This window comes from Canis lupus, chromosome 9 (assembly GCF_011100685.1).
Source record: "Canis lupus familiaris isolate Mischka breed German Shepherd chromosome 9, alternate assembly UU_Cfam_GSD_1.0, whole genome shotgun sequence".
NCBI lineage: Eukaryota > Metazoa > Chordata > Mammalia > Carnivora > Canidae > Canis > Canis lupus.
The window spans coordinates 35620946-35634768 of record NC_049230.1 but is presented as its reverse complement, the minus strand read 5'-3'; the positions used below and the strand labels follow the sequence as shown (position 1 = coordinate 35634768).

The 13823-nt window shown below is 32.8% G+C and overlaps 1 protein-coding gene across 11 annotated transcripts in view; it reads left to right on the top strand.

The window, feature by feature from the left end:
• The window catches only part of BCAS3 (BCAS3 microtubule associated cell migration factor), a 591905-nt gene that overhangs the window by 176436 nt on the left and 401646 nt on the right, over positions 1-13823 (top strand). For all 11 annotated transcript variants that reach the window (XR_005364629.1, XM_038547981.1, XM_038547978.1 and 8 more), the window contains exons 12-13: positions 1836-2006; positions 13088-13181. Coding sequence is in view for 10 of the 11 variants with exons in the window: in XM_038547981.1 (XP_038403909.1) it covers positions 1836-2006; positions 13088-13181 (265 nt within the window). In the remaining variant the exon portion in view is untranslated. The remainder of the gene's footprint in view (positions 1-1835; positions 2007-13087; positions 13182-13823) is intronic.

The window sequence follows — 13823 nt, the reverse complement described above, 5'->3', positions numbered from 1 at the left end:
TCTTCTATTCCGAGTGATAACTTTGATGGGTAGAGAATTCTTGATTGGAAGTTTTTTTCCTATTAGCACTTTGAATATGTCATGCCACTCTCTTTTGGCTTGTAAAGTTTCTGCTGTGAAATCTTAATAGTCTTATGTGGGTTTTTTTTTAATGTATTTCTCTTGATGCTTTTAAGATTCTCTCTTTAACTTTTACCATTTTAATTGCAACATATCTTAGTGTAGATTTGATTGGGTTTGTCTTACTTGGAACTCTCAGGGGTTCCCACATCTGTTTCCTTCCCCAGATTAGGGATATTTTCAGCAATTATTTTTTAAAAATAATTATTCTGTCCTTTTCTCTCTTCTCCTCTGGGAACCCTATAATGTCAGTGTTGTTCTGCCTGAAATTCTCCCCAGCTTTTTATTTTTTAAAATTCTTTTTTTTCTTTTGCTCCTTGTTTGAATATGTTTCTTGTTTTACCTTCATCTAATCTGCTGTTGAACTCCTCTAGCGTATTTTTCAGTTCAGTTTTTATAATTTTCAGCTCTGTAACATCTATTTGATACTTTTTAATATTTTCTCTCATTTTGTTGAAGTTTGCACTGTATTCATTAATTCTTCTGAGTTTGGTGAGTATCTTTATGACCATTACTTTGAATTATCTTGTTTATCTCATTTTATTAAGGTCTTTTTCTGAGATTTTGTCTTGTTTTTTGTTTGGAACATACTCCTCTGTCTTCTTATTTTGCCTTTCTGTGTTTGTTTCTATGTATTAGACAAATCAGCTACTTCTACTAGTCTTGAAGGAGCAATCTTTGTAAGAAATATCTTGTGGGGCTCAGAAGCACTTATTCCTCCTGGCCACCTATGCCAGGCACTCAAGGGATGTTTCCTCTGTGAGTTGCTTGCATCTGCCCACCTATGGTAGTGAGGCTGTGGCTGTGGTATGGGAGTATGTGAGGCTCTTGTCTGGCCCACCTGTGATGTGTGGCTGTGGCATAGGAATGGGTGTCAACATTTCTAATCTTGATGCGCAATATTATATAACAGCATATTATAGATTTACTTTGGAAATGTAGTCTTTTTCACATAGGCATTCTATTAGCATTCAGTCTTTTTCATGCTAAAAATTAGATTTAAAATTAGATTTATATTATTTCAAAAAATAACAACAGATGTTGGTAAAGATGTGGAGAAAGGGGAACCCTCTTAGACTGTTGGTGGGAATATGAACTGGTACAACCACTAGAAAACAGTATGGAGTTTGCTCAAAAAGTTAAAAATAGAACTATCCTATGAACCAGTGATTGCAGTACTAGGTTTTCCCCCAAAGGATGCAAAAAATGCTGATTTGAAGGGGCAGATGCACCCTAATGTTTATAATAGCACTATCAACAATAGCCAAATTATGGAAAGAGCCCAAGTGTCCGTTGACTGATGAATGGATAAAGAATATGTGGTATGTATACACAATGGAATATTACTCAGCCATCAGAAATAATGAAATCCTGTCATTTTTATATACATTAAGGAGAGGAAAAATAAATATTTTTTAATAAAAATATAATTGTTGCCTCATATGAAACAAAGCATTTTATTTACTTAGGGCTTTATTCTCACTGTGCTGACTGGAGATTCCACTGATACCATTCACTCAAACTAATACTGATTTTCTAACTAAAATTTAAGATCATATGAAAAGTCAGACTGAATTTCTGTGACAGTGCACTGCTACATACAGGCTTGTAAGAGAATAGGGAATTTAAAAAGTAGAAGAATTAACAAAATGCATATTTCTGTTTAGAATCCAAATGCTGATATGAAGTCATATTTTTTACATTTCATTGTATAGACATTGAAAACTGGTCTGACAATGGTCGGAAAAGTGGTGACTCAGCTGACAGGCACACTGCCTTCAGGTGTAACAGAAGATGATGTTGCCCTCCATAGTAACTCAAGACGGAGTCCTTTGGTTCCAGGCATCATCACAGTAATTGACACTGAAACAGTTGGAGAGGGCCAGGTAAGAACTTCTGATGCAGGTAATGTTCTTTTTCTGCAAAGGATGGGGGGATAGAATATCATTTGTGATCAAGAACAGCCAAGTGCCTTTGGCCTTGGAGTTTATTAATTTGGAATTCTAGAAATTGAGGTTATTTTAGGTTAGAACTTTTTTTTCAAGAAATGATGAGTAACATGTTAAAACCAGTTATTTCAAACATTATTAATGTTTCAAATCTGAGGGTACAATTGAGGTTCTAAGCAGTCCTTATTATTTCTTTATTAGGATATTTGTTTCACAAATAATTAGGTATCTCTTTATACTGTTCTTTTATAATACTGTTTTTTTAAAAATAACATTTATTATAACCTAAAGCAGAAGACTAATTGATTTTTTCAAAGGATTTTATTTATTTGAAAAGATAACATGAAGGGGGGAAAGGGCTGAGTGAGAGGGAGAAGCAGACTTCCCCCTGAGCTGGGAGCCTGACACAGGGCTCAATTCTTAGGATCCTGAAGTCACAACCTAAGCTGAAGGCAGACACCTAACTGGCTGAGCCACCCAGGTGCCTCTTAATAACTGACTTTTAAGGTAGAGGCTTGCTCGTGGAAGCGATCAATAAGACATTCTACATTTTGGAGGGAATTTAAAAAATTATTGACTAATTATGATGGCTACAAGTGACAGTAATATAAATAATAAATTTTATTACACGGACATTTATAAACATGAAAAAATACAGAAGGTCTCAAAGTGTATATTAGAATACATACATGGTAATGCATATTATCAAATCCTATATCTTCAGATAATGCAGAAACATTTAGAAGGAACAATTGTAAACATGGAAAAATATGTCACATAATTTAAATCTTGCTGGTGAGAAACCAGATGAATTTTGTTTTCTCCTGCCTGTGCACCCATAAAAATTATTATTTTTGCATCAATAGTCTTAAATTTTAAAATATATTTCTAAAAGGAAGATAATTTTAAAATTCTAATAGTTTGTGATTGTTGCTATAAAAAATCCAATCTAAAATTGATTACTAAAATAGGATAGAAGTAGAGCAACATTTGTGAAATAGAAATTAATTTTATATTCAATGTATATTTATTTCTGTTTTCAGAACATAATGTCTAGAAGTTATGTGAATCTTTGAAGAATTAACCCTAAGTATTGCATGTTCCTTTTAGAAAACCTGCTTCCAGTATATATGGTTCTATATTTGATAAAAGATTACCTTAGACCACTACTCATATATTAGTTCCTATAGTAAGATCAAGTGGCATTTCAAAAACATGAGGACTCTACTGCAATTAAGAGACAAAAAAATCTTTGAAATTCAAGGTTACTGAATTTAGCTATTGTATTTTATTTCAAATCTGAATAATAATCATTCTCTACCTCTCCCATACTAACTTCATGGTTCACCAAATATGTTACAGTGCAGGCTTCTATTCTTGTCTAATTCTTTTTAATGAAGTGCTAGCAAACTTTTCAGTTGACTGTAATGAAATTTTTTTAAGTTTGTTAATTACCTCAAGTCTATAGACACAGACAGTTGTTAATTTTCTTTCTTAGTTGGAATTAAATATTTAAACCCTTGGTGTTTTATGAGTGTTAAAGTAAAAAATATTTTCTTTTGTCCTTTGATTCTTAATTAATTTACCTCCAAGGCCACCCACATTTACTGAGTAGTAAACAATCCTTCTCAACATTGTCTGGTTTGGTGAGTATAAGTAAGTCTATTAAGCATCTAGCATTCGTTGACAGATTTGTCGTCATTTAAAAGTAGAAAATGTTATCGCATTTTTTTTCATGAAATAGAGGTATAACTCAATTTGTTTTATTATATTTCAGTATAGGACCATGTAAAAAGAAAATCTTTAAATAATTATGTTAAAAGGCATAGCATTATGCCTTATGTTATCAAATGGTCATTCTCCTCACCCCCCCCATTCTTTATTAACTTTTTATAACTTTAAAATGGAATTCTCAGATTTGGAATATGGAAATGAACTGGAGGTTGTGGAGTTGCAAAAGTTCATTTTTCCTTTGTAAATGAATTGTTAACACTTGAAATAAGTAAAGTTCTTGTTAGGAAATAAGAACTACAGAATTGTTAGCTTTTAAAAAGTTAAAAAGAAGTTAAAAAGTGTGGCTCAACCTGAAAAAATGTCGTATTTTCTATTATTTGTTGAGATCATAATCTCTTTTATTCCTACTTATTCTGAAATTTTAATTCATTTTAAAATTTTATTATAAGGCAGGAAACAAATTGATGTTCAATAAATGGTAAGTTGCTATATGCATTTTGAAAGAATTATAAATACTATTTAAAGCAACAAGATTTCCTGAGTATAATACTGTCCTCCTTTCTTTTAATAATGTGAATCTGTTTTTTTGTCAAGAAGACATTTTTGTCTTATACATAGTTCAGTTGGGGTACAGGGCTTTTTTTAGGTTATGCTGGATTGTATTAAAAAGACTTCAGGGGGGTATTGTCATATATTTATCACTCCTAGTCCTTTCCAATTGATGTTTGACCTTAGCTGTAACGTTTCTCCTTTTCTATATATATCTCAGGAGCTAAAGCTGACGTTATGCTCACTTTTACTGTTTAAATCCATCAAGCCTTTAATAAAGATATTTTCATGTTTACAGTGGCAGTGTATAAAATTTGATTCACCATCTTTCTAATGCTAAATTGATTAGTTTGATTTTATGTTGATGGGATCATTGTGTGGTAACTGTATTAAGGGGGAGTGGATTTGATTGACTGTCCATTTTTTGATCTGTGTTACTTGTTTTATTTAAAAGCATTTTATGACTAAGATAAGCTAAGTGGTATAATATGCCTTTACACATTTATGTAATTGAAGTTAGCAGCGTGGCAAAGTCTCTAATCAAAGGAAAATGCTCCAGAATGATGACATAAGCTTGAGCTATTTCTTTTCCTGAGTACAAGTGTTATTAATAATAATTTAATGGCTCCTGAAGTGTTTAATCTTTTATTCATATGATAAATGCTTATCCACCTCAGATCAATTAAAGTACTTTGATTAATTTTGATATAATCAAGTTGTTATTACATATACTTAAGAAGTTCAGCCTGCTTAGTTAACTGGTGAGTAAAAAGGTGCATGTTTTAGGGCTGTTGAATTGGGATAGCTTTTATATTATTAATTTGATGTTTTAGGCAAGGTGATAATGGAATGGAGAGAATCCTTCCAAAAGTGTCTGGTTGTTATATTTATAAAACTCATAAAGCGAAGATAACAAAGAATCTCACATAGTGGTAAGATTAATGTGACTTTTTACTAGGTAGCTTCTGTATTGATACCATTAATTAGAGTACTTACTACTAATTGTGTTGGAGAGGGAGATAATAGGGTTATAATATATGAAAGGAAAGGAAATCTTGTAAAATTGAGTTAAAATCGTAAAATGGGCAAAAGACAAATATTTCACAGAAAAAAATAAAACATACAGATTTTCCTTGACTTAAAATGTCTTATTTTTCAACTTTATGATGATATGAAAGTGATATAAATTCATTAGAGGGATCCCTGGGTGGCGCAGCGGTTTGGTGCCTGCCTTTGGCCCAGGGGGCGCGATCCTGGAGACCCAGGATCGAATCCCACATCGGGCTCCCGGTGCATGGAGCCTGCTTCTCCCTCTACCTATGTCTCTGCCTCTCTCTCTCTCTCTCTCTGTGACTATCATAAATAAATTAAAAAAAGTTAAAAAAAAATTCATTAGAGACCATACTTTGAATTTTGAATTTTCCTTGGTTCAGTGATGTGTGATATAATACTCTCTTGTGATGCTGGGCAGTGACAGCCAGCCACAGCTTTTAGTCAGTCATGTGATCACAAGGGTATACAGTGGATACAGTTAACAATTGTTTTGCACCCTTACAACCATTCTGTTTCTCACTTTTAGTACAGTAGACATTAAATTACATGAGATACCCTGCACTTTATTATATTTTTTTTTTTTTTTTTTTTTAAAAGATTTTATTTATTTATTCATGGGAGACACAGAGAGAGAGAGAGGCAGACACACAGGCAGAGGGAGAAGCAGGCTCCATGCACCGGGAGCCCGACGTGGGACTCGATCCCGAGTCTCCAGGATCACGCCCCGGGCCAAAGGCAGGCGCCAAACCGCTGCGCCACCCAGGGATCCCCCCTGCACTTTATTATAAAATAGGTTTTGTGTTACAATATTTTGCCCAACTGTTGGCTAATGTAAGTGTTCTGAGCATGTTTAGGGTGGGCTAAGCTATGTATGATGGTTAGGTGTATTAAATGCATTTTGACTTGAGATATTTTCAGTTTAGGATGGATTTATTGGTATGTAACCCTTTGTAAGTTGAGGAAGATCTGTATATACTGCTATATAATCTATACCCATGACTTCACTTGTTATAAGAGAAAGACAGACTGAAACTACACTGAGATACCATTTGTCACCTAAGAGAATGAGGGAAATTCAAAAGCAGTGTACTCTACATTTTAACTGCTAATTTTGAAATAATTGTAGAGTCACAGTAAGTTGCAGAAATCTATTCATGTGCTCTTTACCCAGCTTCCTCCAACTTCCCCTGAATGATGACATTTTATATGGCTGTACTATAATATTAAAACCAGGCAATTAACAGTGACACATTACTGTTAATATACTGTAGGCCTGGGGTACCTGGCTGGCTCTGTCAGTGGAGCGTATGGCTCTTGATCTTGGAGTTGTGGGCTTAAGCCCCACATTGGGTGTAGAGATTACTTAAAAATAAAATCTTAGGGAGCTCAGATGGTTCAGTTGGTTAAGTGTCTGACTCTTGATTTTAGCTCAAGTTACTATCTCCGGTCATGAGATCGAGCCCTGTGTCAGGCTCCATGCTGGGTGCAGAGCCTGCTGAAGATTTTCTCCCTCCCCACCTCCTGCTCTCTTTCTCTCTCAAAAAAACTTAATAATCTTCAAAAAAAATGCTACAGACCTTAGTCAACTCTCAGTATTTGCTTTACCTGCATTTGTGTGTGGGGGGTGTTTATGGGTGTACATAGTTCTCTAACTTTTATTCCATGTGTACATTAACATAACACCACCATCAAGAGAGAGGACTGTTAAACACACATACTTTGTATTCATACTCATCCCTCAACCTACCCCCATCCTTTTCTCCAGACAACTGCTAATATGTTCTCCATCTCTATAGTTTTGTGAATTCTAAAATGAATATAAGTGAAATCGTATGTATGTAACATTTTAAAGTTGACTTTTAGACTAAATATGATATCCTTGAAGTTCATTAGTTTGTTACATGTAATCCCTCTGTTGTATTCCTGTGAATGGCTGTTCAAGCATTCATTCATTGAAAGATATTTGTTTCTAGCATTTTGCTATTATGAGTAAAGCTGCTATGAACATTTATGTAAAGGTTTCTGTGTGATTTATGTAGAGTTTTCATTTCTGTATATTAAATGCCCAAGAGTGTGACTGATGAATTTTATAAGTTCATGTTCAGTTTTGTCAGAAACTACTCAACTGTTGGCAGAACTGGTTTATGTTCCCTTCAGTAATGTATGATAGACAGCAATTTTCTTATCAGAATCTATGGAAGATGAACAAAGTGGTAGAACATCTTTCAAATAGTAAAATAAATGAACTGTTAAACCTGAATTCCCATATCTGATGAAAATATCCTTCAGGAATGAAGAGAATATAAAGACATTCTTATAAAATGAAAAACTAAGGAAAATTTGTCCATAGCAGATCTACTCTTAAGGAATAGCAAAAGGAAGTTTTCTAAAGAAATTATTACAAAAGAAGGCTTTGTAACTTCAGAAATGGAGAAGAACAATGGAAGGGGTAAAAATAGAAACATATGTAATATATTGAGTTTCATAAGTTAAATTTGGTTGAAGCAAAAATTATAATATCATCTCATGACCTTATCAACATAGGTATAAGAAATAATTAAGTACTTAATACTTATATTTTTAAAAACGGGGAAGTAAATTGAACTTCATAAAAATTTTAAAATTTTGTGCTACATATCACATCATCAGAAAAGTTTAAAGACAACCAACTGAAGGGAAGAAAATATTTGGAAATCATATTTTTTATAAGGGGCTGGTATCTAGAATATACAAAGAGCTCCTACAACTAAATAATAAAAAGGTAGATAACCTAATTTTAAAATGAACAAAGATTTGAATAAACTTTTTTCTGAAAAAGATATACCAATGACCAATAAACAGAAATGAGAGCCCTCATACACTGCTAGTGGGAATGTAAATTTGCGTAGATGCTTTGGAAAAGAGTTACCACATGACTTAGCAATTTATTTTCCAGATATACCCAAAAGAAATGAAAATGCATGTTCTTGTACATGAATGTTCATAGCAGCATTATTTGTTATAGCTAAAAAGTAGGAGCAACTATAGTGTACATCAACTGATTGGTAGATGGATAAATGTGGTATATACAATGTGATATTCTTCAGTAATAAAAAGAAGTACTAATTCATATTACAATATAGATGGTTTTAAAAATAATATGCTTTGTGAAAGAAGCCGGTCACAAAAGAGTACATGTTGTACAATTCCAGTTTTTTGAAATATCCAGAATAAACAAATCAATAGAAAGAGAAAATAGCTTATTGTTGCCTAGGGCTGGGAGTCTGGGAGGAATGGGGAAATGTGGGGTAATTGTTAATGATTGTGGGGTTTCTTTTGGTGATGAAAATGTTCTAAATTTGGTTGTGATGATGGTTCTACATATATACCAGAGCAAACCCTTAGTGTATTTAACAAACTTGGTGTAATACACTTTCCTTGAGACTACTCCTATAAGACTTCTTTTCTTTTTCTTATTTTACTCACTTAATACTTTGAAAGTCAATGGAACAACTAAAAAGAAAGATTAGAAAAATAACTTACAATGTGTGTTTTCCCACCAATTGTGGTAAAATAGGCATAACATAAAATTTGACGTTTTAGCGACTTTTAAATTTACAATTCAGTGGTATAAGCATATTCACAATGTTATACAACCATCTCTATTCTCCATTTCTAGAACTTTTTCATAATCTGGATTTATTATACTGTAACTTCCCAACCTCCTGTTCCCACCATCCCTGGTGACCATCATTCCGATTTCTGCCTCCAGTAGAGTGCCCATAATTTAAAAGATGTACAATACAAAGTGTTGGAAAAGATGTGGAGAAATTGGAAAACTCCTACTTTACTGGTGGAAATATAAAATGATGTAGTGATTTTTGAAAATAGTTTGTTAGTTTCTTTAAAAGTTCAGCATGTGTTTATCATATGACTGAGGAAATTCATTATTTTAGGTATCTCCCCAAGAGAAATAAAAACATGTTCACAAAAATATGTATACATAGATATTCATAATGGAGTATGCATATAGTAATCACTAGAAATAGTTCAAATTGCCAAGAATTGGTGGCTGAACCGATGTTGTGAGTCCTCCATACAATAGAATGCAACCCAGCAATATAAAGTAATGAATAACACCTGAAACAACATGGTTGAACTATAAAAATTATATCAGTTAAAAATATAGAAGACAAATTGCATAATTCTATTTATATGAAAAAATTTCAAATTTTTTAAAAAAGGCAAAAGAGATAAAATACACATGGGGATTGCCTGGGGCTTAGAGTTAGAGATCCACTGTAAAGTTAATATGTGGGCATTTTTGGGGTGAAGATAGAATTCTAAATCTACAATGTGGTAATGGTTATGCAATTGTATAAATTTACTAAGCATTATCCATCCATTTCTGTATTAAAATGGATGATTTGAATGTATAAATTTACTGATGATTGGGGAATAGCTATCTATTATGGTGAAGAGGTAAGCAAATCCTCTCCTCAGAAAATAAGTATATTACTTGAAAGAATTTTCAAAAATTACCATTTGGGGGCTCTGGACATTGACCAAAAACTAAGAATGAAATGATAAGTGCGTAAAGATTCTAGAGTTTGGATAGTAGTAATGGGATAAAATGGCCTTTTTGCCTGAGGCTGCTCTTATTCACATCTGCCTGGAGCTTGGTGAGTAGGATAGTTTTACAGAGTAAAGTGGGCCTTGTAAACAAGCCATTTCCCTTCTAGGCAGGGGATTTACTTGATTTGGAGTAGTACATTAAAACCTAAGCCCAACAATGTTTTCATTAAAAGTAGTAAACTTGGTAGCTGATGAATAAAGGATAATGTGTAGCTCTGCTTTCCTGAGATTGCAGTTCAGTTTGGGGCCAATTTGAAGAAAAGAGGAAAAATGTTGCTGAAATGTCTAAGTAGAGCCTCAGAGACCTTTGAGACAACATCAAGTGTACCAACATGTAATTGGGATCTCAGAAAGGGAGGTGATAGAGGTGCAGAAAAACATTTGAAGAAATGAAATATATAATTTTTTTCTTTCTCTTCCCTAATTTCTTTAAAAAGTAGGTAATTGTTTTAGGTAATTCAATATGTTTTAGGTAATTTAATTGTTTTAGGTAATTTAATATGTTTAATTGTTTAAACATGTTTAATTAAACATTAATGTTAAATATGTTTAATTTAATTGGTTTAATTGTTTTAGGTAATTTAATATGTTTCTCAGTTGATAATACATATGACAACAGTAGCACAAAGGAGTGGGGAGGAAATGCAGCAAGGAGCTATAATTTATTGCAATTAAGTTTGTAATTAATGGACCATCTTGTAATCTATGTAACACCTGGTAACCTATACAGCAACCACTAGAAAATTACTCCAAAAAATTAACAGAGGAATTAAAATAGTAACATCAAAAATAATTAACACAAAAGAAGGGGATCAGAGGTACAACAAACACCTGAGAGAAAATAAATAGTAAAATCACAGACCTAAATCCAATTATATGCATAATTATATTAACTATAAATGGGTTCAACAATGATCATCAGACCAGAATCATTCAGATTCGAATTATAATGTTAAGGTAAAAGGATCGAAGAAATGTACCATGCAAACAATAACCGTAACAGGACTGGAGTGGCTATATTAATATCAGGCAAAATACTTTTAAAAAGTATTTAGAAAAGTACTTTCACAAGAAATATTGCCAGAGAGAAAGACACTTCATAATAATAAGAGGATCAATGTAATAGGTAGATAAATATTAGGTAGGTGTATAAACACCTATGGCATAGTCCAGCAAATATTGAGTGAAATCCAACAGATTGAAAGGAGAAATTATACGTGACATTTACAGCTTGAGATTTCAATACTGTACTCTTCATAATTGATAGGAGAAACTGGACAAAGTTTGTGAAGATTTATAAGACTTGATTAACACTATCAACCAGCACAGTGTAATACTCCCTCCCCCAAATGTGTAGAATTTGCATTCTTTTCAAGAACATCTGCAATGTTTTCCAAGATAGACCTTATAGTTTGCCATAAAACAAATCTAAATAGCTTTAAAAGGATTAAATTTATGCAAAATATCTCTGTGAATTATGGAAACCAATAACAGAATGAAGTTATGGAAATCTCCCAATATTTGGAAATAAAACAACACACCTACCTATAAATAACTCCTGGGTCAGGAAAAGGAATCTCAAGGAAATTAGAAAATATTTTGAATGGAATGAAAATTAAAAGTGAATATATCAGAATTTATGAAGTGCAGCTATTCCCTTGCATAGAGGGAAATTTTTAGCTTTAAATGCGTATAGTAGGAAAGAAAAATGGTCTGAAACTAAGTCTTCACTTTTCCCTTATTCTAATCTGAAAAAGAAGAGCAAATTCTAACCAAGCAAAACAAATGAAGTAAATACTGAAGATATGAACACAAGTCAACAAAATAGCAAAACAGTGCAGTATTGGGGAAAATCCAAAATTGGTTCTTTGAAAAGATCAACAAAATTGATCCTCAAAAAGTTAAAAGTAGAATTATCATATGATTCAGCAATCTGGCTTCTGGGTTTACATGCGAAAAAATTCAGAGCAGGATCTCAAAGAGAAATTTACATACCCATGTTCATTGCAGCATATTCACAGTAGCCAGGAAGTGGAAGCAATCCATGTATCTTTTGGTAGGTGGATAGATCAAGAAAAAGGTGATATATATACATACTATATAATAATACTATACAGCCTTAAAATAGAAGGAAATCTTGGGACATGTTACAACACGGACAAACCCTGAGGCATTTTGCTAAGGGAAATAAGCCACAAAAGTGCAAATACTCTATTCTTTGCCTTATTTTGACTCTCTGAAGTACTCAAAAATCATAGAAACAAACAATTGAAAGGTGGTTACCAGGGATGGGGGAGGGAGGAGAAAGAATTAATGTTTAGTGAAAAAGTTCTAGAAATCTGTTAACGGTGTGAATATACTTAATATACTGAACTGAACACTTAAATCTTGTTAAAATGGTAATAAAGATCCATGCACAAAAAAAATCGATATATCTGTGACTTCACTGAATTACAGGTGTCGAGTCAGAGCAATAAGACAAAAAAATTAAAGCATTAAAATAGGAAAGGATGACAAATCAGACATTTCTATATAGTGGGTTATTGTAATGTTTACAATACTGTATAAAATCATTGAATTATAAACATAAAATAGGCAACTTTATGGTATGTGAATTATACCTTTGTAAAACTTTTCACACTAAAAGAAAAATTAACCTTGCCAGTGTAGAGTTAGTTCTTGGTTTACTTTAGATTAAATTATTTATGTCTCAATATCATGACCCAATAATGATCTAATCATGAGCAAGCATTTTCCAAGCAGGCCACAGTGCCTGCTGCTATGTCTTTGGATGAAACTCTATATTGCTGATTTTACACTTTTTGTTTTTTTCTAAACATCCACTTCAAGAAATTATTGTCTCTGTCATTTACAGTAAAGCCAATCAACTGCTTCTAGAGATTATATGATTGATCTATTGCGGTATATTCTATCTTTTCCTCTTTCCTAAAGTGACATTCTCGCCTTATAGTGACAAGAATAATCTAATATAGTGGAAGCATGTTATTTGGTCAGGGATATTCGTGAGTCAAACCTAACTTTCATTTGCCTCCTTTCTTTCTGTAAAGGTCCTTGTGAGCGAGGATTCTGACAGTGATGGTATTGTGGCCCACTTCCCTGCTCATGAAAAACCAGTGTGCTGTATGGCGTTTAATACAAGTGGTATGTCCTTTTTGTTTTTTGTTTTTTGCCATTAATATCATGGACTTTTCAACCAGTTTTTTTTTTTTTTTTGGAATTGGTAAATATGAAATATGGAATCTGACTTTTCTTATATGGGTCTGTGTCTATGTTCAATAAGTGGTTCTTGACTGAGTTAATTTAAAATGAAAATTGAGAAATACTCTAAGCATTAGTTTTGCTCTAAGTAAAGTGGTAAACAGCGCTGTTGAGTTGCCTTAATTTCTGTATTATAATTAATCCAAGAACAGACAACATACTAATGTATGTAAGTGACACTGTCTTTGTAACTTTAAGTTTCTTTTTCATTTTTGTAGCATATTATAAACTACTTGTACTTTTCCTGGTCTTTTGGTTATCGTTTCTGTTTTTCTGCTTGTTCTTAAGGCATTTGATAAGGAGAGATGTTATAGTAATGTGGAATGCCCTACTACTTTTCATTTTTTCCTTCAAACTTTGTTAGGTAAAGTTTCAAACATAAAAATTTTAATAATGACCCATGTATCCCCACCTTGATTAAGTAGGTGTTCACATTTAATATGTATAATAAACATATTTGTATAGGTGTGTGTGTGTGTGTGTGTATGTATATATTTGTATACCCATGTATGTATAATAGATATA